A 26,136-nucleotide genomic window follows, 5' to 3' on the forward strand; every position below is an offset into this window, starting at 1 on the left:
TGTCATTCATGAAGTCAATACAGGAGAATCTTGACTTTATATATAACTAGCCCATGCCAAAAGAAAGGGGAAAAAAAGGAATATGAGCAAAAAGATCTTGTAAAAATTTTACATAAGATCAGAATATTAATTGTTATTTGAAACATTAATAACTTTTTCAGATGCAGAAAGAATTGCTTGACACAGAATTGGATTTATATAAGAAGATGCAGGCTGGAGAAGAAGTCACAGAACTAAGGAGGAAATATACAGAATTACAGTTGGAGGTATGTTTATTACAATCACACAGTTGACTTGGAAGAAGTGGTTACAGTTATGGTTAACATGAAAATGTGGGTTTGAGGTCTAGTTAACAGTTGCTGACCACCATGTATTTGTGGGGGTGGATTTTTACAGAATGACTAGAGAAAATATTTTTTTAAAAAAAACAAGTTTATTTTGCTTGTGAATTTATTCATTTGCATAGGAATATGAGGGCAGTTTGTGGGGTGTGTTCTCTCCTTTTACCATGTTGCTCTTGAGCATTGACTGCAGTGTATTTACCCTCTGAGACATCTTACTGCTTCTACCTATACACCCTGGTTGGTGTCCATTTCTAGTGAATTTTATGTCTTCTTTGTTTTTGTTCTCTTTTTCTTCTTTGAATTAAATACAGTTAAAGGCTTTTCAGGTAATTGTATGAAAACAGTCTTTATATGTGTAAAGTTATGTAGGCATATTGTGTTGTTGAGTGGCTAAAGAATAGACTCAGCTGTACACCTTTTTAAACACATGCTTGTTTAAGTTTGGCCTATAGATGGTGCTGTGGCTGTTTTAAAAGAGAAGATAAGCTACCTTATAATTCAGTTACATGGTTATATAAGAAACTCCTCATGCAATTGATCTCTTATAAAACATGATGCTTAACATTCATTAAAAATGTATAGAAATAAAATTATATAACAATATGAAACTATATTAATGTCTGTTTACTGTTGCTTGATACAATCTAAGGTTTTTTATTTTTATATATTTTTTAACATTTTAGGTCATTTTGCTTAATCAGAGTAAACTTTTCTTACAGAGTATGTTGACACTGATTTTTTTTCCCCCCTCACCTTACAATGCAGTAGAAATCTGTTTAGTGTTGTGTAAGTTTTAAAGAATTAACTTTTAGAACCTACTGGCCATGTCCTGGACTAGTTCTTATCTGAAAGTTAGAAAAAGCTGTGAAATTTTGTCCTAAACATGTATATACTTGCATTCCCTTGAAACATGATCTGGTTTGCCTACATATTCTGCCCAAAACAATAAGTTTCTTGCATTAATTTTAAAATTATTTTTTCTATAAATATTTTGTACCATTAGTACCATTAGTTTGTAAAATTTCTGACATATGATTTTAGTAAGTAAATAACAATAAATAAATAAATAATAAATAACACAAAAATTTACTGTTCTGTGTTTTACTTGTTGTAATTCAGCCAAAGGTAAAATGGTATTTTCTGTTCTTTTATGGTGATTCAGCTTTGGTTTTCAATAATACTCATATATGCAGTAATGTAGTCAATTCCAGAATCTGCACATTATAGTAATTCTGTTATCATTAATAGAGACTCGTTAGCACACATTCTAAGATTAAGTATAATTTGAAAAGGTCATACTGAATATGCTGTTTGACTATAGGACTTTTTAGAGGCTTTTAGATTGAATCTCCAAATTATAGGCTTGCTGTAGCTTAATTTTCAGGGATTATCTGTGTGTCATTAATATTCTACAGGGCATACTTTTCATATATTTAATTTTAATAACTTTGCCCTTTAAACTATATTATTTTATTTCAATATATTTTAATTGATCAGTTAAGAGTTGTATATGTGTATGGTATATAGCATGATGTTTTAGTATATGTATACATCATGAAATGAGTTATCAAAGTAATTCATACATATTCAAATTCTTATGAAAATATATCAAAAATTTTCTTCCCTAGCTCTTCTCATATATCATCTACTATCATCAATTGTACTCACTATACTATACAACTGATGGTAGAATTTATTCCATTGTACATTTTGACCAACATTTCCCTTATTCTCCATACCAATGCAGTCCTTGGTAATAGCCATTCTTCTGTTTCTATGAGATTGCTGTTTCAGATTCTGTGTGTAAATGAAATCTTACAGTAGTTGTCTTTCTGTGCCTGCTTTATTTCATTAAGCATTATTATTTGATTTTATGTGTTTATTGCTTGGACGTCAAATACCCTTATCAGCATGTTCATCATTGTTTATCTTGCTTTACAAAGTTTGTATATATAGTTACTCAAATTAGAAATATGGAAGGAGTCTTGATCACACCCTTTCTTTGTTCAACCTCTATTTATTCAGTTAATTACCAAATTTTAGGTGAGTTGCTCCCAAGTTTTATTTTATTCTTTTGAATGAGTGTTTGCTTGCATATATGTATGTATATGTACCACATGTATGGATAATGACCATGGAAGTCAGAGAGGATCTCTTGGAACTGTCAAGCACCATGTGGGTGTTTGAAGTTGAACCTAAGTTTTGTATAAGAACCTATGTCAGTAATTTACCTGTCTAGAAATTGAGCTTGTCTATGTGGTTTATGTGTATTTGTATTTATGTTGCATGTGTGCACAGGTGCTAATGCATGTGTGGAGGCTAGATGCCAAAAGTTAATGTTGAGTGTCTTCACTGTTCATTCATTGCTCAACGATTTGACTGGCCAAGAGGGCCCAGGGGTCTGCCTGTCTGTGTCTCTCTGATGATGAGATTACAGATGTACACTATGGTGTTGTCTTAATCAGGGTTTCTATTTTTGTGAAGAGATACCATGACCACTGCAACCCTTGCAAGGGAAAGGATTTAAATGGGGCTGGCTCACAGTTCAGGGATTTAGTTCATTGTTATTGTGGAAGGAAGCATAGGGACATACAGGCAGACATGGTGCTGGAAGGGGTAGCTGAGAGTTCTGCATCAGGAGCAGCCCACAGCAGGAAGACACAATAACACACTGGACCTGGCTTGAGCATTTTAGACCTCAAAGCCCACCCCCAATGATACATTTCCTCTAACAATCTACCCCTGCTCCAACAAGACGCTACCTCCTAATAGTGCTGCTCCTTTGAACCTATGAGAGCAATTTTCTTTCAAACCACTACTGATGCCCTTGTTGTGTAGGGTGCTTACATGACATGGTAAGCATTTTAATGACTGTGGCAACTGCGCAGCCTGAAATTGCACTTAGGGTTAATGGCTGCTAACATAGGTGTTGATGAAATATTGGTGTAATCAAGGAATGGTGCTCCATGTGAAAGAAATGATGTGGTAGAATATTGATATTCTGTATTCTATGGTAAGAGCAAAATACTGCTTTTGAGAAAACTTACTAGACCAGTTTAGTCAACAAAAATGAAATAGCATTCATTTGAAAATTATATAAAGCTTGAAGGGTTGGAGTATATTCAATGTAAAATGTGTTTATTATTTATGTAGATCATGCTTCAGTCTGTATTAACTAGACTTTTGAAGGAACTAAGAGATCCAGAGTTACCAGTCTTCTTGTCCTGTGTCCTTGATGGCTTTGAGTATGAATTTAGTTTGGGAGGGAAGAAGAAGGGTGAGGTGGCAAGATGGCTGGCTCGGTGTGTGAAGTTGGCTAGCTGACAGGTTTGATGACTCAAATTAGTTCTCTGGGGACCTATTTGGTGGAAAGAGACAGAAAATAATGTAATAAAATTTTAAATATTTTTAAAATTTTTATATTTTAAATACTTTTAGAAAAAGCACATTCAGTAATTTTATATTTTTCATGTTTTGTAGTTATCTAAATACTTTCTCAGATTGTATAAAGATATGAATCATTTTTGAAATTGTAACACATGGCTTGAGTTAACACAGGTATAGTATTGAATTTACTTGTTATGTTCAACAAGTAAAGAAAATCAGTGGAAATATTTTAAAATCTGAAAGCTCAGAAACACAGATTTAGGCTTTTCAAATTAGAGGTCTAAGTGCCTACTTACTACATGTGTAACCTATGCACTTTTTCTTTTCTAGGCTGCTAAAAGAGGAATTCTTTCATCTGGCCGAGGTAGAGGAATTCATCCAAGAGGTCGCGGTGCAGCTCACAGCCGGGGCAGGGGTAGAGGTCGAGGACGAGGTGTTCCTGGACATGCGGTGGTGGATCACCGGCCCAGAGCCTTGGAGATTTCCGCATTTACAGAGAGTGACAGAGAAGATCTTCTTCCTCATTTTGCGGTACTTTCTTAACATCTAGCAAAAATAATCCAAATAATTGTTTGTTGGGTTAGTAGATGTAACTAAAGAAAAGGTTAGGAAAATGTATAGCAGTCTTTTTTGTTAGTTTTTCTTAGTTATAAAACAGAGAAATAATTTTTTTTTCAAGACAGGGTTTCACTTTGTAGCCCTAGCTGTCCTGAAACTCGCTTGTAGACCAGTCTGGCCTCAGATTCAGAGATTCTCCTGTCTCTACCTCTCAAGTGCTGGGATTAAAGGTGTGGTTTACCAAGAACCAGCTAAAATTTTATAATTCTCAAAATTAGATAGGCCTTTAAATACTATAAGGCTAATTATTTAAGCGTCATTGTTTCAGAGAGGGACCTTATGAGTAGGTTTATGTTGATAACTTAAAGAAAAATTGGCATGTTATCGAGACCATATCGATTTTTAAATACGAAAATAAATTATAAGGTTTTCGTAGAGCCTAGTAAAATTGAAGGAAGATACACTTTTGATGTATAATCTAAAAGTTGTCTTACTTGGATCAAGGGTAAAATTTAAGAGAGTTTATCTAATGGTAGAGTGGCTAAGAGAAGGAGATTCTAGTCCCTAATCATCCATTGTTTGTTTAGACTTCCTGGGATTCATAGGCTAATGTGCAGAATGGAGACTATACCTACCTTACCCTTTCATTTTAGTTATTTCAGTGTTTAGTGTTATCCAGAACATAAGTTACTAAACGTCAGTATTAACCTAGGTATTCTGGTAATTACATCAGAGAGAGGAAGAACCATCAGTTCTTTACTCACAGAGCTTTTAAGATACATTGCTTTGACGCAAGTCAGTTGAACCAAACTTCATTTTAGTAAACACTTAAAGACCCCAATGACTAGTTTGACCCTGACGTGTAGTGAAAAGATCAGTGGAGGAAAGTTTAGCAATTAATAAAATTGAAACTGAGAATTAGAAGAATAGGTATTAGCTGTCTTCATCATTTCATTTAGAAATTTATATTTCGGTTTTTGGCATTCATATTTCAAGCTTTTAGTTAATATTTATCCAAATATAAGGAAGTTTTGAAAGAAATAATTGATGTTTATGAAGTAACTAAAGTGATTAATATTTAAGGCTGAGGAGTCTGGAGAGTCCTGTGCTTGTTGGATTCAGAAGCATAAAGACTGAGAACTAGAAATGTGCTTGGCAATGCAACTCAGCTCTTCCCTCCTCTGTGTCCCACTCTACAAAGGAAAGGAGATCCAGATAATCTACCTGTCTTGTATATAGTTATTGAGCTAATTAGGGGACTAGCAATCAATATGCTAAAATAATCGTGTGTTATAATTGTGTTTTGCTGAGACTAAGATGTTTGAGAAATAAATATTCAGAAACTTAAGAGTAGAAATTGTTCCATAAACTTGGAGATTTTTAGTTAGAAGTGGTTATTTGCTCACGAAGAATACTAGTGTTAAACAAGAGTACACATTTCAAAGTTTAGCTTTTTTATCTTTGAGCATAAGAGACAGGGTATAGAGATTAAGGACCATTGACAGAAAAATTACGTTTAACAAATGCTTTTTAAAATTTATCTTGTTAAACCAGTAACAGTGGTAATAAAAACAGTTGAAATTTATTGGGGATATTAAGAATTACTTGAATGACCACTTGATTTAGTCAGGATTCTCTAGAGGAGCAGAACTTAAACGAATGAGTCTCATAAAGAGTGAGGTGGGATTTATTAGAATGACTTAAAGACTATGGTCCAGCTTGTCCAAGAGTGATGGTCTGTACCAATGGAAGTTCCAGGAATCCAGTAGTTGTCCAGTTCACAAGACTGACTGTCTCAGCTTCAGTAATACACCGAAATCCCCCCAAAGTAGACCATTCTTGCCAGAGAAGGAATGGACTTGCTGTTGAGAGTGCTATCAGTAGGCAGAGAGAGCCAGCCAGCTTCCTTCTTCCATGTCCTTTATGTAGGCTGCCAGCCGAAGGTGTGGTCCAAATTGAAGATGGATCTTTCTACATCAAACTACCTGGATTAAAGGTGTATTTTCCCACCTCAAAGATCCATATTATAAATGGGTCTTCCCATTTCAAATAATTTAATTAAAAACAAAGCAAAACAAATCTCACAGGTGTGCCCCATCTTTGGGTTTTAGTTAATTCCACGTAGTCAAGTTGACACTAAGATTGGCTGCTATTTTGCCCTTTTTTTTTAAGGTGAGGACATGAAACCTGAAGAGATTAAATAACTTGTTCAAGTATAAATTAGTTCACAAAAATTTGTATTTAATGAATTTATGGCTGTAGTTTTATTTTGGAACAAAAGGAAAATATTAGTAATATACAAAGAGCTAATCTTCATGTAGTAAAATTGCTGTTTAGAAAAATCTTCCTTAATTTGGGAAAATACAGCAAACTCCAATCAGGCATAGTATAATTGGGTTAGTATTTAAGTATTGTAAATTGTGTATGCCATAATAGGATACATAGTAAGGGAACCCATGCTCAGTTAATGTTGAATTTATAATCAGAAGACCTGGATCTTCATCTTGATAATTTGCTTGACTGCTTGGAAAAATTGCTTGAATTCTCTGAATCTTTCCTCCCTTTTACTGAAAATGATACTAGAATTCCCTAGTTTGATGATTCAGTATGCTGTTTAAGAACAAATTTACCTTGTCCTGAGGTTGGCGTAATAAGGAAGGTTGGTAAGCAACCTCAGGCTTTGACCATTATTATTTTATCCATTATTTCTCAAATAGAGCATAATGTCACTAATTCTGGGAAGTATAGAATTAGAACTGAGATTGGAAGATAGGATTAGATGAAATAACTATTTGTCTCTTAAGCTGTATGAGTTATATATTTTGGGTTATGCTTATTACTTTTCTAATGCAGTTGGGGTTTTAGATATTTTAAAACATTTATTTTGAGGAAATATAATTTGTTAATTTACAGCAATATGGGGAAATTGAGGATTGTCAGATTGACGACTCATCACTTCATGCGATAATTACATTCAAGACAAGAGCAGAAGCAGAAGCTGTAAGTGTTAAAATAATTAAAACTTCCGACTTAAATGATTATTCTTAAGTTTTAATATAAATTTCAAGTTTACTGATTAATTGTACTTTGACAGAAGGTAGAATATTTGAAGTGCAAGTTTGTGTTTATGAAAGAAATGTCTTTATTTTCTTAGGAAATCTGTATGTAACATTTTAATATATTAAATATAATACTAATAGAATATAATATTGAAGCATGAATAATAAAAACTCAGAGTCCTATATTGGGGTTTAACCTGAAGGTCAGAAAACTAAAACAGCCAACTAGTGGCTCTACCTCAGTCTAAAATGACGATCCTGCCTCCAGGAATCTCAGAATGAGACTCAGTCTGAGAGCTCTCTCCTCCCATCTTATAATCTTCTCTAGGGCTGGAATTAAAGGTGTGCACCCCTGAGATTAAAGGCATGCACCTCCTGGTTTCTGTGGCAACTAGTGTGGCTACTGGGATTAAAGGTGTGTGTTACCACTGCCTGGTGGGTAAGGCTGACCTATGAGGCTGTTTTACTCTCTGATCTTCAGGCAAACTTTTTTATTAAAATGCAAATGAAACGCTACTACATCATATAGCGTGTATAACTTAGACACCAAGTAGAATTTAAAATTGCTTTAACTCGAAGATGTCATAAGCTCTTTTTACAGAAATTAGGGCTGCCACTCTCTTCCCACTGTTTACTGTTTTATCTGGACAAAGTCTGCATTAGTAGAATAGTGGTAAGAGTTATCTAGGGTAGATGTAGAGAAAGTGTGATTCTGCCTGCCCTTTTTATTTATCCTTCACCTATGAGTTCCGGGTCCCTGCAGGTTGAGTTCTACAGAAGCATCTCTTGTTTAGTATATGCCTGAATAGGCTGCTGTTATTTGTCCAAGAGAAGATATGTCACTCTAGCTTTTAGAGTCCTTGTTATATAGTTATCTTAATCGATATACTTTGAATTGTCTTTTTTGTTTTGCATTTTGAAACGGGATCTTTATGGCAGTGTAGCTCTGGTTATCATAGAGTGCACTATGTAGACCAGGCTGGCCTTGAACTCACAGAGATGTGCCTATCTCTGTGTCCTTAGTACTGAGATTAAAGGTACACATCCCCATGCCCCTGCCTTGTGCTTGAATTGTCTTTCAAAAGACAACCCAGAAATATCTTCGGTTTATGTGTGTGTGTGCATGTGTACATTGTGTAATTGCATGTTTGTGGGTGTGCCTGCATGTGTATCCATGTGCTTGTAGAGACCAGAGATTGATGTTTAGTGTCTCTTTCTTAATTACTTTCATTTTATATTGAGGTTGTGTCTCTTGATGAGCTCACCTTGATGTAAGGATCCCCTGAATTCTAGTATTACTGCTGAACTGTCATGCCTTCCTGGCATTTACTTGGATAGTAGAGATCTGAATTCTTCTCATGCTTATGTGGGAAGTACTTAACCCTTTAATTACCCACCTTGGCCTGTAAAGCAAGTTCTGGGGCAGCCAGGGCTACAGAGAGAAACCCTGTTTTAAAAAAAAATCGAAAAAAAAAAAACATTTTTTAAAAAATTGTGATTATTTAAAAACAATAGTATATGTATGTTAGGTAGAACTTTATTATATTTTCTCTGAGAGGTCTTAGTTTTACATGAAGAATTTCCCTCCACATATTAATGATACTTGCTTCTTCACAAATTTCCATCTTTTTTAGTACTTTGAAATAATACTTTTTTTTTTTTACTATAAAAAAAATTTAAGATTTTTTTTTCCCTTTAAAGGCTGGGCTTGATAACATGTGTTCCTAATCTCATTATTCAGGGTCATCATAGTTAATTTGAAACCAGCCAGGACTGTATAACAGAACTGTCTCAAAGCAACAATAATAACAAAAAGCAAACCAAATGAAACAACCTTTCTGGATGAATCTTGATAATTTGGAGGATTTTGAAAATATAGTGGATTTTTAACTGTGTTTACACTGACATGGGACTATTTTCTATTGTTTTGTGCATTTTTATATATAGTCCTATTTCCATTAACATTACTGCACTGTAGTGCAAATTCTAATTGGTCTTAATAATAAAAACCCAGAGTCAGATATTAGGGGGTGAAAGCTGAAAGATGAGAGAAAGCAGCCAGCACTAGTTATTACCTACACAAAATCCTCAGACTGAATAGGGCATCCTCTCTTTCCAAGTCCTCAGACCAAATGCTTGAGCTCCTGTCTCCCTCCACCGTGTTGTGCTTTTCTCTCCGTCAAGCCATATTCCATGTCTGTCTTCACCTCCCTAGTGTTGGAGTTAAAGGCGTATGACTCCCAAGTCCTGGGATTAAACGTGTGAACCACCACCGCCTGGCTATGTTTTCTCTTTTAGGCAGATTAATTCGAGTGAGGCTTAGGGTGGCCTTGAATTCAGAGGGTCCACCTGTCTCCCGAGTGCTGGGATTAAAGGTGTGTGCCACCACTGCTTGTCCTCTATGGCTGACTAGTAGTCACTTAGCTCCACACTATGATCTTCAGGCAAACTTGTTTGAGCACAAACAAAACATCACCACACTACTTTCCTTAAGTGTCTTACAGAAAGTACACGTAAAAGTACTTGTGTGGCCGGGCGGTGGTGGCGCACGCCTTTAATCCCAGCACTTGGGAGGCAGAGGCAAGCGGATCTCTGTGAGTTCGAGACCAGCCTGGTCTACAAGAGCTAGTTCCAGGACAGGCTCCAAAACCACAGAGAAACCCTGTCTCGAAAAACCAAAAAAAAAAAAAAAAAAAAAAAAAGTACTTGTGTGACGCTTGTTAACATTTTAGAAATATCTATGAAGTTCCTTCTTAAATTTCTGTGAGATGCTTGCAGAACTCTTGCTGTTCTTGGTATACTATATGAAAACAATACTAAAGCTCATAGTATATCATTAACTAACACCTGTTAAAGATCATGTGATACTGTATTTGGCCACAGGTAGGAATAACATCAATTAGTGCCAAATATAAATGAACAAAGAACGGTATTTAATTTATCATAAGTTATGAATTAGAATAGATATAGAAAATAAGAAAAAGTAGAATTCAGAAATAGATGTCCATGTATTATTTATATTTATGGATTTTAAAGGCTCACAAAAGAGCTGTTTGAAAGTACCAAATAAAACATTTAGTAAATGTATTTGGACAATGACTTGGGGAGGGGATGGACAAAAAACAAGACATTTTATTACTTTTTATAGTTCAAGTTCAAACTAAAAAAACAACAAAAATATTTGTTAACTAAAGTCTGTGGGAAATCTGAGAACAGCCTGACTTAAAACCCAGAGGATCCTGCCTCAAAAAAAACCCAAAACAGGACTGGAGAGATGTGTCCAGCAGTTCAAAGTACCTTCTGCTATTCTGATGACCCACGGTTGATTCAAAGTACCATGGAACTGAATGTATAATCACATGTAACTCCAGCTTCCGGGATTCTGACACTCTCTTCTGGCCTCTGGAGCACCTGCACATGCATAGCATACAGTTTTTTACACACACACACACACACACACACACACACACACACACACACACAAAATGACCTGTGGAGATGATGTAATACAGCACTTGTGTGAAACATGAGGATCTAGGTCATCTCCAGCACTCCAAAAAGCTAGCCACGGAGCGTGTTAGTCTGTGATCTCAGCACTGGGGAGGTAGATAGAGCTACAAATCTGGAGCTTCCTAGCAAGCCAACTATTCTAGCCAGATTGATGAGCTTTATGTTTAATGGGAGATTTTGTCTCAAAAAAGTAAGGTGGAGAGTAACTAAGGAAGACATCCTGTGTTACCTGCTGTTCTGTGTACACATGTATATATATACGCTCAGGCATTCAGACAAACATACATAAAAATTATTTTTAAATTACCTTAATTTAGTGAGTGCTTTTTAAGTTATGACATATTTACAAAGGAAAAGACTGATAAATTCTATTACATAAAAATTTAAAACTTTCTGTTAAAATCAAAGAATAACTACTTAAAATATAATAAATTATCTTGCAAAATTACATTTCCATAATTATGATAAAATTCTTTTCTATTAGAAAAATCCAAGCAGGCTTGTTGTTAATGATGAGAGCCTGGTCTACAAGAGCTAGTTCCAGGACAGGCTCCAAAGCTACGGAGAAACCCTCTCTTGAAAAATAAATTAAAAAAAAAAAAAAAAAAAAAGTTAATGATGAGCTGGAAAGGTGACTTGGTGGTTAAACATGACTATTGCTGTTTGTAGAGGACCCGAGTTCAGTTTCTAGCAGCAGGTGAAGTGTTGATCTAATTAATCTTTATCAATAAAAACCAGGAGTCAGATACCAGGGTACAAACCTGAAAGATCAGAGAAGCAGCAGAGTATTCACCTGTGACTTCTTACCTCTGCCTGGGGTTCCTCCCAAAGGGTCTTCTCTCTGCCCCTGCCTTATCGCTTCCTGTTTCCTCTTTATGGCTAAAACCAGTGGCTAGCTCCACCCTCTGACTCCAAGCAAGCTTTAAATGTAAGAACACTAATAATGTTACACATTTCTCCCTTTTTGTCTAAATAAAAAGCAATGGTTTTAGCTAATATAGTAAAACTATATACAGTAACTACATACAAATATATGCAGATAATAATTACATTAACAATGTCTAGTCCGTTTGCATTTGACAAATTCAGAGAAAATACTCCATTATCTGCCCTGCCTTGGTATGTTCAAGTGTTGTACTAATTCACTTTCTATCTTAACTTGTATTACCAACCCAAAACTATCTTTTTATGTCTCTAAACCTTACACACTTTCACCTATTTTGTGAATTCCTTTTTTGGATAGTATCTGACAGCTCACACCTATAACTCCAGCTCCTAGGGATCCTGTGTCCTCTTCCGACTTCAACTAGCACTGCCCTCTGTCCCAAATTATATAGTGGTGGCTATCTCTTAGCCTTATAATAATGATAATTATGAATAATAATTTTTTATACTATATTACTTAAATTTGAATTTTAAAAAATATAAAATGAACCTGGGTGTAGTGGTGTACTCCTTTAATCTCAGTACTTGGGACGCAGAGGAAGGCAGATCTGAGTGTAACACCAGCCTGGTCCACAAAGCAAGTTTTAGGACAGACAGGGTTATGCAGAGAAGCCCTGCCTTGGAAACCAACAAAACAGAAAAAATAAGTAAACAAATAGAAACCCTGTCTTGAAAAGTTAGATAGCTAGGTAAATAGACAGACAGACAGACAGATAAAATGGGTGAGTTACAGAAATAATTATGTTTTAAATTACCTGAATTACATTCTAATTTCTGAAAGGCTTATTATAAATAGATTTTACTACAATGAAAATAATCATGGAACTTAATGTTTCTTATAAGAAAAGCTTAGGTTTCTTGAATTAAATTTTCATCTTCAGGGAACAAAAATTCAAAGTTGTTTCACAGGTTTATATAGCCTGGATTGTTAAAAGTTTCTAAGGAACAAAATTCATTGAAAATTGAAAACACCTAGTTTTTAAAAACCTCCAGTATCCAAGAGCAATGGTAATAGTGGTGTTTTGGAGACTACTTGGCCCTCCATCCAAAATGATATAAAGTTAAAAGTTCACCCTATGCCAGGCAGCGGTAGTGCATACCTTTAATTCCAGCACTTGGGAAGCAGTGTCAGGCGATTCTCTGTAAGTTTGAGGCCAGCCTGGTCAAGTTCCAGTACAGCCAGGGCTATTACATAGAAAAACCCTGTCTTGGGGAAAAAAAAGTTTACCTTACAAATTTAAAATATGTGTTGAATATAGAAATGGACAAAATTCATTTGTTATAAAAATTTGTCAGTAACCTGTTGTTGCAAGGTGTAGTATTATGCAACTGTATTGTTCCTTAGTAGGAAACTGAAGCAGGAGGAGTGTGAGTTCAAGTCTAGGTAGAGATACACAGCAAAGACCTTTTCCCCTAGAAACAAAATCAACTGCTTACCTAAAATTTACTGTATAGGTTGCTGATCATAGTTTGTACTTTTTATATTTATGTTTTTGGCTAAATAGAAAAAAAATTTTTATAGGTATTTTACATGTGCTGTTTATTATTCCTAAAAGATATCTGATATACTTATGAAATGATTTCAGCTTCAGTTTTCAGTTTTTTCTGAACTAAAGCATCCATATGTATGTATGTATTTAAAATTTGTACGATGGGCCATTAATATTACATACAACAGATTTTCAGGTGTTATTCTATATATAATTGTTTCTATGCTTCATATTATTCTGTACTTTGAGTCTGTACTATAAATCTTTTGTGACCATGAGTTACTTTAAAATGTTTTTAGCATTGATTTTTGTTCATTCTTGTTATTTTAAAAATGGTGTTTCCATACCCGCTACTGACTATAGCACTAACCTTAGACCTGAACATTTTTTTTCAGCTGTCATCACCATCATTTTCGAAATGTTTTCATAGGAAACACTGCTTTTTTGTAGATAAGTTCAGAGCTGTGACCTTTCCCTTTTCTCAAGGTGTTTATACTTTGTGTTAGTTATGCATCGTTTTTTAGTGGTTTTGATCATTAATTTGTTAAAGGTTTCTACTTAATAGTTACTAAATGTATCAGATGTAAATTGACAGTTAATGAAGCAGAATTCATTTAGTATGTTGATCTTAAAATAGACATTAGAAGCTAGAGCTGAAATCTTGATGGATAATGGGATTGTTGTCTAAGTAATAGTTGTTGTCATTGGGCTGTAAGTTGGCAAACATACTAATTTTTACTAAAATTTGACCAAGAGTGAAATAGTACTTGCTTATGAGAATATTCTTCATTCCCATATTCTTACTTGTTTTAGGCTGCAATTCATGGAGCTCGTTTCAAAGGGCAGGATTTAAAACTGGCGTGGAATAAACCAATAACCAATATTTCAGCTGTGGAAACGGAAGAAGTTGAACCTGATGAAGAGGAAGTATGTTATTTTTTTTCACTTGTTTTCCCATCATTATTCATAATTCTTTTATAAAAGGTATTTTTATGGCTGTGATTTTAACATACTTTTATTCCTAAGCCATAGTCCAACCAGGAGAGATCAGATAAATTCAGACAACTTTATATTTTATGGATTAATGAGAAGAATTGTTGATGGCTAACCTAAAAAGATTATGTGATATATCAGTTTTTAATTCCTCTAGAAGATAATAATTCTTCATTAGATTTTTGTTCACAGGAAATCTTATAATATGTTATGTTTTAGGGTATTTAATTTACTCAATTACTGTATCAACATTTTAGCCTTTTTAAATTCATATTGCTTTAGTACATTAGAATGACTACCTGCTATGTGGTAGATTTTGTAATAGGCTCAAAAATGAATAAGACACGGTCCCTATCATCAAGGAGCTTATAATCTGGAAAAGAGGGTGGTGACAGAGACAGAAGGAACTAATTGCAGTAGCAGGCATATTGATGTGCCGAATGCAGACTTGGACAACATGCTGGGGGAGCTCTCAGGAAAGACTAATTGTGTCTGTCCAGAATACTCTTAAAGGCTTATTGCTAATGGAGCCGAGTACTGAATATAGTAGTATTCCGTAACTATGTGCTGGCACTGGGAATGTAGTTGAGAAAGGCATTTGCAGCAGAATTTGAGCTTCAGGATAAGAATGGGAGATTGCATTTTTCTCAGGTAACACCAGCTATTCAGTGGAATAAAGGTTTGGCAGGTAAGACAGTGAATGATAAAAGCCTTTAAGACAAAAGAATTTAAAATAAGCAATTGTGTTTTTGCTTAATCATGAGAAAAGCTATAGGAAAATTTTGAAGAAGTTAAAAAATAAAGGTAAGAAAGTAAAAGATTCTGTTTTATATTTGTTAGAGTTCCATAATGGTGCTTCACTTTGTTTGAAGAGCATTTCAAGTCTGTTATGCATATCCATAGTCAAATGCAAGAATAAATGTGTATTTGAAACTCATGTACATGATTTGTCATTTTATATTTTAGATTATACCTTTGTCCTTCCCTGAGTTTGAATTGAATGGGGAGAAAAGCAGGAGAGCTCCTGGTATTAGGTATTTTGAAGTTTGGGAAAGCAGTGTGAGAAGTTTTTATGGAGGGAATGGGGAAAAGAAAGAGGTGTTTGGTTTTCCTTAAAAATATTTTACAGATAGCAAAAAAACAAATTGAAGTTGTGGTAGAATTTTTATAAGTCATTGGTTGTTTGAGTGTTGAGAGTTAGCGTAAGTCAGTGAAAATTGATGTATTCCTTTTTTAAAGAAGGATTGAGCAGTATTTTAAAGTACAGCAGATGGCATGATTTGTCAGAGTAGAAGTGGCATGTACAAAATTTTAATTTGATCTTTATTGCTTGCTTCATGTAGGCAGTAAAACATACTGTAGAGAGACTGAGTGATTAAGGACATGTTTTAGCTATAGAAATAACCGTTTGTATTCAACTCTTGAGCGAGAAAGTATTTAAAAGTGTTACTTTTTTTTCTTTCTTTTTTTTCCTTTTTTTCTTTTCTTTTTTTCTTTCTTTTTTTTTCTTTCTTTTTTTATTTTGGGTAAATTCCTAAATACATTTTAACCTAAAGTTTCAGGAAGAGTCTTTGGTGGATGACTCATTACTTCAAGATGATGATGAAGAAGAAGAGGACAATGAATCTCGTTCTTGGAGAAGATGATTTGACTGATCACTGATCTGCATATGCTAGGACTCTACCTGTGTTTCATTAGTATTATCTAATGTACTTTTACATGTTTGTAAAAACAATTTTTGGTAAAATATGATGAAGATGGATTTCACAAATAGATAAAAGAGAAGAAAACTACCTTCTGATCTTGTATTTTAAAAGATTGATGTTTGCATTTTATTTCAGTAAACAATTGCTAAAGACATCACAATAGAACATATGCAATGTTTTTATTACATAATTCTATTGAACATTACAGAATTCTTTGGGTTATTTGTAAATTAATGAATAGATTTGAATAATTATGACCCAGTTCTTGTCATAACATAGAGGATTTTGTTTTACTCCAAATAAGGAATGAGTTTGCATTTAAAACCTTAATGAATGTTTTCAAAAATGAATAGATGACATAGTACTCTAACTAAAGTCTCCAAGTTATGTATTCATAATATTACATAGTAGTATGCTTAGGCTTTACTATGTATTAGCTGTTTGTTGGATTTGTGTATGTATTTTATCACATGGGTGTTAATGATAATGGTGTATGACTGCTTAACATATGAGTCCTTATGCATCTGGATGCTAAAAATAAAGTGGAATGGTCTTTTAAAAGAAAAAAGAAAAGAAAAAAAAAGCAATGAAAAAAATCCATGACAACGTTCCTTGATTTTAAAAAAAAGAAAAAGTAAAAAAAAAAAAAAGAAAGAAAAAAGAAAAAAAAAAAAGAGAAAATGAAACAGACCATTCCAGATGATGATCTACCTTCCCCTGACTATCAAAAAGAGCTATAATCATTCAGTAATAATGGGTACTGGTACCTTTATAATGATGTACAATCCAATGTCTAAAATTGATACCACTTCAGTTTGGTTTGATCATATACATTTTCAACAGATGTCTTAAAATTTAAAAGCAGGCTGATTAGTTTGGAACCAGACTTCAAGTAGCGCTAACATTTGGTGACTAAGACAACTTCATATTACATTTTGGATGTATGAAAGAGAACTTGACCATTTGAAGATGTATGAATAAAGAATGTACTATAGATACCACTTTAGGAAAACACTGTTTGGTAAGTGTTCCAGTCTGATATTTTAAGTGTGCATTTACTATACTTATATAAAAATCTTTCACATTTGCAACAATATTGTGATTTTTTTAAGTGGAATTCTCTGGCACGTAAATATAATTATTGAAAGTTAGATAAACCATTTTCAGGAAATATATTCTTTGTAGAATGAGGGTAGGAGATTACTGTATTTTTTTAAAGTCTTTATATTTATTTCAAGTATTTTTTGCTTCTCAAGATTATGATTTTTTTTTTTAAACACCTCTTAACAAAACTAAACTACTTTCTTCCACTTTGGGGCCAACACAATCAAAACCTAATCCCACCAGTAGCAGTCTTTTGCAGTAGTACAACTCAGATGGTGTTTTGTCTTTTTCCCCACTGGGCTTATAGTTGTATGTTTTTATGACAGTACTATTTTATAGGAATGTTTGACTTGCAGTTAGTACACATTTATATATAAAATTTCAAACTCAGATTCCATTTGCTACAATAATGACTCTAACGTTTGCTTAGACTGTGGTATATTTTTATGTAGTCTCTTGTGTGTTTACTATGTGCTATTCTCATTCATTAGGTAAGTTTGTTTTCTTTTCTTTTTAGTAGTCGTGAAAGATGCCAAATTGGCAGAGGCTCACGTTTCTTCTCTTTACACCAAACAGGTATTATAAAGAAAGTAAATCTTTCCAAGGCCAGTTAAATCTCCATTCTATTTTTGGCTTTATGATTTGATTATAGTTTGAAATTTTATTGTAAATTTCCCTAGAAATGTCACTGAAATTCCAGTTTTCTTTTAAGCTCAGGAATAGCTCATCAACTTCCCTAGCCTGAAATTGCCTAATAACTTAATTTTAAGGCATGGTGCTTTGGATGAATCAGAAGACCAACTATGGCTCGTTATCATTTCCTAGCATGAGGGTTACATATTCCCAGTATTCATTAGATTTACAGTTGTTCTTTTATAAGAATTAGTCTGGCTTTTATTATAAATAATATTTACTGATGCATTGCTACTAGGTTTTTAATTCATGAATATGTTTATAAATCCTAGTACTCTCTGTCCACATTTATATTTTTTATTTAAAACCTAAGACACCTCTTTTAAGTCGATGGTAGTTCTCATTTTACTAATAAGAAAACAAGCTGCTAGAAATGGAGTGGCTTACCTAAAGTCCTAGTGAGCAAGTGGAAGAACTAGATATAAGCTTTGTGATTTCATTACCAACTTTGCAAAACAAGAAAAAAACTATAGAACTCCGCTGCTGTCTTTTCCCTTCTTACTGATCAACCATGAAATTGTGTTTATAGTAACCATGATAGTCTTTACCTCAGAATACTGCACAGAATTAGTAGACTCTTTGGTCATTAGACAGTTCATATGTTTACCCTTTTAAAAAGCACTTTGTTCATATCTCTGTTATAATATTTAATGTTGTAACATAATTTATCTGGTTTATATGTTTGTCTTCCCCCACTAGATTGATTGCAAGCTCCTCTAGGAAGGGGACCATGTCTTATTCATCTTTTTATCTCTAGTGCTTATAGTAAAGCCTGGCTCATGTGAGCACTTAGATGTTTGTTGGATGAAATAATGAATGGATGCATATTTAAATTTATAGTAATGAGGTTGACAATTACCTCCCTTGTTAATTCTTATCAATTTTCTAAAATATCTCTGGATAGCCTCCTCAGTCACTGGGGCCATTTTATAAAATGATAGAGCTATGTGTCTCGTCACAGGGGTTACAAGTAGTGGTTGAGGTAGACACAGAACCAATTCTGACATGTCCCCAGTTAAGGCATCTAGATGGTGTAATATTAAAGACTGTAGTCATTTCTAGGGGTTAATTTATCTTTGGGTTTTTTATTAGAATGTGTGGTTAGAAGTGTTGAAAGCCACCAATCTAGACCATCTCACTAAATTTCTCTTGGTCCATAGATGACCTAGTTTAGAGAACTGAACAGGGATCAAAAGATTCATCTTTTGGTCTCAACTGTTGTAGGTAACTCTGTGGCCAGGTCTCTTGCCTTTCCCAGAGTTTGTTCCTTATATATAAAATGAAAGGGGTTGGACTAAATTATCTCTAACGTCTCTTTTATCTCTCCACTGTCCCTGATGATACATTAGTGTTTAATTTCAAAATACGTCTATCTGTAAGCCAGTTATTCCTACCTGACGTTCTTTTCTCATCAGTGGAAACCACTTAGCTTTGATTCTAATAATTTACATAATACCTCTTGCTAAAGTTTTATATGTATGTTTCCAAAGTTTGCCATTTAGCTTATAAAGTACAAGTAAACTTCTGTATTTACAAGTTCTACTCATTCCCACTTATAACTTTACTTGGTTTAAAAATAAAACTATTTGCCTATTATACCAGTTTTCAACAAATGCAGATTTATATCTTCTTTTCCATCTCCATTTTTCCTTCTACAATATGTCACCTAAAAGGAGAAACCTTTTTAATTCTACAGCTCTCCTGATAAGTTTGCTGCTTTGTTGTACGCATCTGGTTATCTGGCTGTGCAGGTAGAATTGGGAGTGGGGAAAAGATTAGAGACAAGGTAGGCAACTATAGGGAAATTATGTATTTCTGGTTAAAAGATTGATTAGGATTACTTCAAGGGATGGTTGTCACTTTGCATATTTTTAATCTCTAAACAATGTTTTATATGTTATTGGAAAATTGTAAGTTTATTTTTTAACAAGTAACGGATGCCCCGACACTTAATGAAAACATGTTGCAAGAAATGGAAGACTATTCCATAGGTTCTGTTCTATTGTTATATGATCAAATGTAACAAACCAGTAGTTTACTATGAAGAAAAGACACCACTGTTTTAGCTGATTACGTATAGCAAGTATGGCTAAGTCTCATTGAAGAAGGTATCTTGTAACCAGGACTGTTTTCTGGGGAGAGGGAAGAGGGGCTGTATTCAAATTTTACTTGCAACACTGACCATTGGGTGTAATGGCTCAAAAAGAAATCAAACGTTTGCTTATTGGATTTGTTGAAATATCATTTACTGTCTCAGAGTACTGTGCAGATCTTATCAAAATATGTTTTCTCCCCTCCTACAATGAATATAGGCTAATTACAGAAAACTAGTTTTAGTTCTAGCATTTGTATAAATATCTGTAGCCCTATCCCCCTTAAAATCTCAATAAGCCTTCAAAACAAGGTTATCCTAAAAGAAGTTTTGTATTACTCACTCTGGGTTTTTCCTTAGGACTTTTTTTTCTTCTAAAATTCTATGAACTAAAATTGGACACTTAATAACAGATTTTAAGCCACAAGTATAAAATATTTATAAACCAAAAAGAATACACCCTTCTCTTATATTAGATAAAAGGAGCTCACTTTTGTCAGTTCTCTGAACTAAAACAGGCTGCTCCACGGTGTGCATGTGTTGCTATAAAAAAGAGTGGTGTTATTATTTTTTTGTCTCTTATCACACAGAATTGTAATCTTGTAAATAGTTACCCAGTTCTACGAAAGGAAAAAAATACTGGCCATGATTGCCATTATCGGTAATTTCTAATGAAAGCAGATATGCTTAGTAAAAAGCATCTAACTTGATACAGTTTATTAGTGCTCTGTGTTCATTACTTAAGTGAGAACATTTTAAAACTTTTTTGTATCAACTTTTTATATTTGATCTCATGTATTATATATCTTTTTATATTTGATCTAAACCTCCCCTCTATTTCTTTATTTCATCCACTCATCCCAGGCACTGTCTCATTATGTGTTCCTTTTTAAATTTTTGTTATTGCACTTGGTGCTTGGTTTATAATTTTGTGTCATGTAGGATAATTAAAGAAAGAAATGATAATTGTATGGAGTTTAAGGAAATAAGGTATCCTTATGATTATTTTGAAAATCCTTGGGAGACTGTAAGAAATTTGTTTTTGTTTTTGTTTTATTTACAGTGACTTGAGGCTTGTACGTGATTTTTAAAAAATCTCTTTGCCTGCTCACAGCTCTGTGTAAACATACCACCTGACCTTAGTAGATGTTCTAGTCCCCCCAGTTTCAATGACAGCTGTTTGTAGTGCTGTGATATTGACACCTAATATTTTTAGAAAGCATGATATTGAGGTTTTGTTAAAAATCACTTAAGTCAAAGGTAATCTTGGATACAATTTGTAACTTTTGATCCTTCTCAAGTAGACTTTTAAAAATGTCTTAGTAAGTTAGAGTTAGTTCATACTGCAATTCAATTTTGGAGTTTTTCTGTTATTTATTTCTTTATTTTTTAATAAGTGTTCTCTTTTTCCAGCAGAGAGAGAACATCACTGCCTGAATTTAGCTTTGTGACGACATGAGCAAGCCCTGTCCTGTCCCGTCCTGTTGGAGATGACTGTTAATATCATCATCATGTCATTTGGGTTTGCCCTTTCCAATCTGAAGAGATGTTTATGTTTACATGTACTGTGATGACCATTTTACCTTTACAGTTCTGTACGAGCACATCTCGGTCCAGAGGTGTATCAAATATGTGATATTTCTGACATTATTCATAAATTTTTTCTTTCCTTATTTTATAGCAGTTTAATTTGTAAAAGACCTTAGGAAGGAACAAGGCCTTTTGGTTTCCTTATGAAATATAATACATCTCAGCCAAACTGAGAATTGTGTCTGGTAAATATAAAGCCATGAAAGCATTAACTGAACAGTTTAGAATGAAGAAAATGAATTAAAAAGTTAAACATAAGTTTGGCTTTAATTTTTCTTATTTTTGAGATGTATTTATTGAATTAGGATTGCCACTAAATTAATTTTGAGACAACTATAAAGTACTTTTTACACATTGTAATTAATTTGTGTCTGTTATTGTGAGTGTATAAATTGATGTGATTGCTAGGACCACTTACTTCAGTGAACTTTTGTTGTTGTTCTCTTCAAAAACAAGAAAAATAATTTTATTTCTTTTCAAGTAATAAATAATGACCTATGTGTTTTAAAATTATATATCTACTAAATTTGTCTAATTTATACAATTTTCATCACTTATAATCAAGACATCAAAGACAATCTTACAAGCAAGGGGAAATAGTGTTGTGTTTATTTTTAATGGCTAGTTTTCAGCTGCTTTAAAAGTGTATGTACTAATAATAAGCACTATAGCTTAAACTTAGAAAGTTCTCATCCTAAATATTAACAAAACCCTTTTTATAGTACACCAGTTTTTTTTTATTAATTGATTTGAGTATTTATTATAAGATCCTTAGAGGTATTTGAGAAATCTAGTATCATAGCTACTCTTCAGAAAAACCAAATTATATTGATTCTGATTTTTTTTAAGTTCTATTCAATCATACTTTATTATACAAAGCTGATATCCTACAAACACTTTTTCCCTCTTGAGTATGTATTGTGATTGTCTTCATGAATAATAAAATGTAACAAACTCATTAGTCATGTTATAAATTGTCTGTCTTGATCCACATTGATTATACATGCATGGTTAAAGGTAAAGCATGTATTTTAGGTAATTATTACATAATAGCCTACAAGGCATTTTGTTTCGTTACCCCTCCCCACACACACTTTTTTTTTGTTACTCATTTTCACAAATTATTAGATAGCCATGAGGAATTCATACCAGAATAATTAACATTTTTTTTTATTTTCAAAGAAGTCTTTATAGTGGTAGTGTTGTGGCTGCTTAAGTTAGAGCCAAAGAACATGGTCCGAACGACTATACCTGCCAGTAACTCTTGATGGTTTCATTGGTGAGTGCTACATACTGTCACCTTTATATTTATTTCGCTATTACTTTTTCTTTTTGCTATTGAATCAAAAAGCAAAACAAAGTGGAATGTGCCCTTGGGAATGAAAAGTCAAATTGACATCTCCTTAAGATCAGTGATTTTTTTTCTTTTTCTTTTTCTTTTTCTTTTTCTTTTCTTTTTTTTTTTGAAAATTGTTGTGTGAGTCAGTTGGTCAGTTATACTTAAATCCTTAAACATTGGTTACTAGAGATTCGCTTTTAACATTTTTTTTTAATAAACTCGTCATGGAGTGATGTGTACATAACTGTATAGAATCGTTTTTTTTGTGTAGTTGAATGGAGCAGTTTACCTCTGCATGACTGCATTATGGAAGCCTTTTATATATCTTTATATTTTTTAATATACTTAGATTTTACACTATTGTCGCTCTAGTCATGCTATATTTGTTTTTTTAATAGAATTTATAAATATTTATGCTCAAAATACAGATCAATTGAATATTTTTGGTCTTGTTTACAAGATAATACTTTAAAGTGATACAGTCCCCTCAAGTGTCTTAGGAAACAGTCATTGGTGCTATAAAACCTTTCCGTGTCATTGAATCTGTTGTCTAGTCTTTGCTAGGCTTTACTCTAATATCGCTTATAATAATCCCACTAGCTGCAGAACTATAAAATGGTATGTGTTAAGTCAGGTGAGAGCCCAGCCCCATTAGAGAACACCTAATAATTTAAGAAAATGATGCAGAATGACTGTACCCTTACTTTTGCCCAGCTTCTCCCAAAAGAAAATAGTTTATTTTGATAAGACGAAGGCTATTAATTTGATTAGAATTTTAAGGTGATATATTTGAGCATGGTTTTCCCCTCATTTGAAATGGAAAACTTTTCTAGTCATAAAATAATTATGTCATTATACTCTGCTTTAAACTCTCGTCTGTCCTTTGCTCAGCGGAAGGCAGCGTGTTTCCTACAGATACTTACAAAATTGTGATGAGTTACTACATTGTAAAAGTTTTCCCTTGATGTGCATTTTCCGTTTTGCCCCCAAGACTTTATTCTAGCACCTTAGTGATTGTTCCTGAAACACAGTGAAGTATCAGCAGAGCACTCCGACATGTTTACTTCTGATTCTCAGAATCCCAACTCTGACCATACTTCTTCTGAACATGCTGTCTGGCACAAGACTGCCTTTAATAAGTGGTTTGTTTTAACTCAGTTTCTATGGACTGTTGTTGAATATGAAAACACCAAAGGAGTCTTTTCTTGTCTGAAGACTGGGTTGTTCCAGTGGTTAGTACCTGTGCCCATAATTATCCCATTTCATGAATGCGTGTTGGCATGGGGGAAATTCCCTGCTCTTTGAGTGGAGCGAAAGTAATTGGTTAAGCTGTAGCAGCTTCCTTGTCTATTTTTAAAAGTGATGATAAAACTTGAACTGAAAAGGTAAAACTTGAACTTGAAAATTACTCTTGTATGCACAGAATGTTTATAGTGATTGTGTTTATGTGGGTTGTCAACACTTCTATTATTTATAGTTGAATTATGTTGTTTTGTTTATTAAATATCCATGTTTATTATTTTTATATTTTGAAAATTTTAAAAATAAAATAGTCTTAATAAAAACACTTGTTAATGTTTTAAAATTATCCTACATCTTGTAACAGTTATATTTATATAAATAAGATATTTATCCACCATGCATACACAGTTGAGACTTGTGAAACTGTTAGTGAAGAAGTAGCCACATTTCTTCTTTCGCTGTCTACCTTCTGTTCTCACTTGAAGTTAAGTCAGCCATGATTCAAGTGTGTTATTAGCCCCGGTGCCTCTTCCCATACATGCACAACCCTTAATTACCATTTGTCCTTAGTTTCTGCTTCTCTACTGCTGAATTTTCTCTTCCATTTGGTTGCCAAAAAGGTCTTCTTATGTTGAATGATGAGTACGAAATTACTGCATCATGACTGAGAGTTGCTGCTATGGAGTCTGAAAGTGAAATTATGTATAAAATGCTTGCAATGATGATCCATAGACTCATAAAAATGTTTTCACAAGTCCCCCTTGTAACCTGATGGTGAGGTAGACCCCTTTCCTCACCTGGTCTGACTTGGCTTTCTTTTCTCACGTTCAGCATGTTTCTTTCATAGTTAATGTTATTACAAATAGTACATATTCTTTTGTGTGTCATTGTAGGGATACATCTCACAGGCATAAAAAGCTTGATGGTAGTCAGTCTACTTGTGACAGTCTGGGGATTAAAAATACATCTTTAAAGGATGTAAATCTTGATTTATGTGTGTGTGTGTGTTTAGTTTTTAAACAGTAAAATTTTTTAATAAAAATGGTGCTTGGTGAAATTATTAAAATTTGTATCTACTTACAAGTAAACACTCACACACGTACACATTCACACAAATATACAGCCACCTGTTGGTATTTAGATTATGTTGTCAGTTTCTTCTTTACCCAAAAGTATTTCTTCAGAAGAATGATTTTTTTCTTTTTTAGTTTTTTTAATTACATATAGTTGTGTATTTTAAGGAAACTTGAATTTTTTCTTTTATTTTTTCACTCTACTCTCATACAATATATCCAATTGCAGTTTCCCCTTCCTCTCCTCCCTTTCCTTCTGCCTCCCTTCTTCCCTAGATCCACTGCTCCTCCATTTCCCTTTAGAAAAGAGGACTTCCAGTGATAGCCGACCACAGCATGGCAATAAGACTAGGCACATACCCTCATATAGGCCGAATGAGATAATCCAGTAGCAGGAAAAAAGGTCCTGAGAACAGGCAAAAAGAGTTGGAGACACCCCCACTCCCACTTTTAGGAGTCCCACAAAAACCCCAAGCTAAGCAACCACAGCATGTATACAGAGGGCCTCCTGCAGACCAGTGCACAGGCTCTGTGATTGGTGTCAAAACTAGAAATTTTTATATTGGACTATATACTTTATACTTTTTATAAATTTATACTTTTTTATATCTCCTGATGGCAAAGTTTTTATTTAACTAGAAATAGGAAAACTTGGGTATAATTTAGTATGACTGTGGTTTAAATAACTGGACGTTTGCATTACAGAGTTTTACATTTTAGGTTACTGATTCACTGAATGCCTAAAATATACATTATTGAGTTAATGTAATATATCTTTTATTCAGAGCTCTGAAAATCATGATTCTTAGTAGTTTGGGTAGGATGGAGGCATGGTCACATGGTATCCCAGGCTAATCTCAGACTTGCTGTGTTCTCTTTGGGAGACAAGATGCTGGACATATATGAGACCTCAAAGCCGTCCTCCACAGTGGCACACTTCCTCCAGTGAGACTGAACCTGCTCCAGCAAAGCCACAACTCCTAATAGTGCCGCTCCCTTTGGGGTCTATTT

General features: G+C 33.8%; 1 protein-coding gene across 16 annotated transcripts in view; it reads left to right on the forward strand.

Moving 5' to 3' along the window:
- The window catches only part of Rbm26 (RNA binding motif protein 26), a 73,731-nt gene extending 48,684 nt beyond the window's left edge, over nucleotides 1-25,047 (forward strand). For 9 of the 16 annotated variants that reach the window (XM_057786706.1, XM_057786719.1, XM_057786713.1 and 6 more), the window contains 7 exons: nucleotides 162-266; nucleotides 4,062-4,262; nucleotides 7,203-7,289; nucleotides 14,107-14,220; nucleotides 15,843-17,013; nucleotides 17,614-17,672; nucleotides 21,295-25,047. In XM_057786706.1, the coding sequence (XP_057642689.1) occupies nucleotides 162-266; nucleotides 4,062-4,262; nucleotides 7,203-7,289; nucleotides 14,107-14,220; nucleotides 15,843-15,932 (597 nt within the window). In that variant the 3' untranslated portion in view covers nucleotides 15,933-17,013; nucleotides 17,614-17,672; nucleotides 21,295-25,047. The remainder of the gene's footprint in view (nucleotides 1-161; nucleotides 267-4,061; nucleotides 4,263-7,202; nucleotides 7,290-14,106; nucleotides 14,221-15,842; nucleotides 17,014-17,613; nucleotides 17,673-21,294) is intronic. The other 7 variants (XM_057786707.1, XM_057786708.1, XM_057786710.1 and 4 more) reach the window with 7 other exon arrangements.
- The last annotated feature ends 1,089 nt before the right edge of the window (nucleotides 25,048-26,136 follow it).

The sequence above is a fragment of the Chionomys nivalis genome, chromosome 12, assembly GCF_950005125.1.
Source record: "Chionomys nivalis chromosome 12, mChiNiv1.1, whole genome shotgun sequence".
NCBI lineage: Eukaryota > Metazoa > Chordata > Mammalia > Rodentia > Cricetidae > Chionomys > Chionomys nivalis.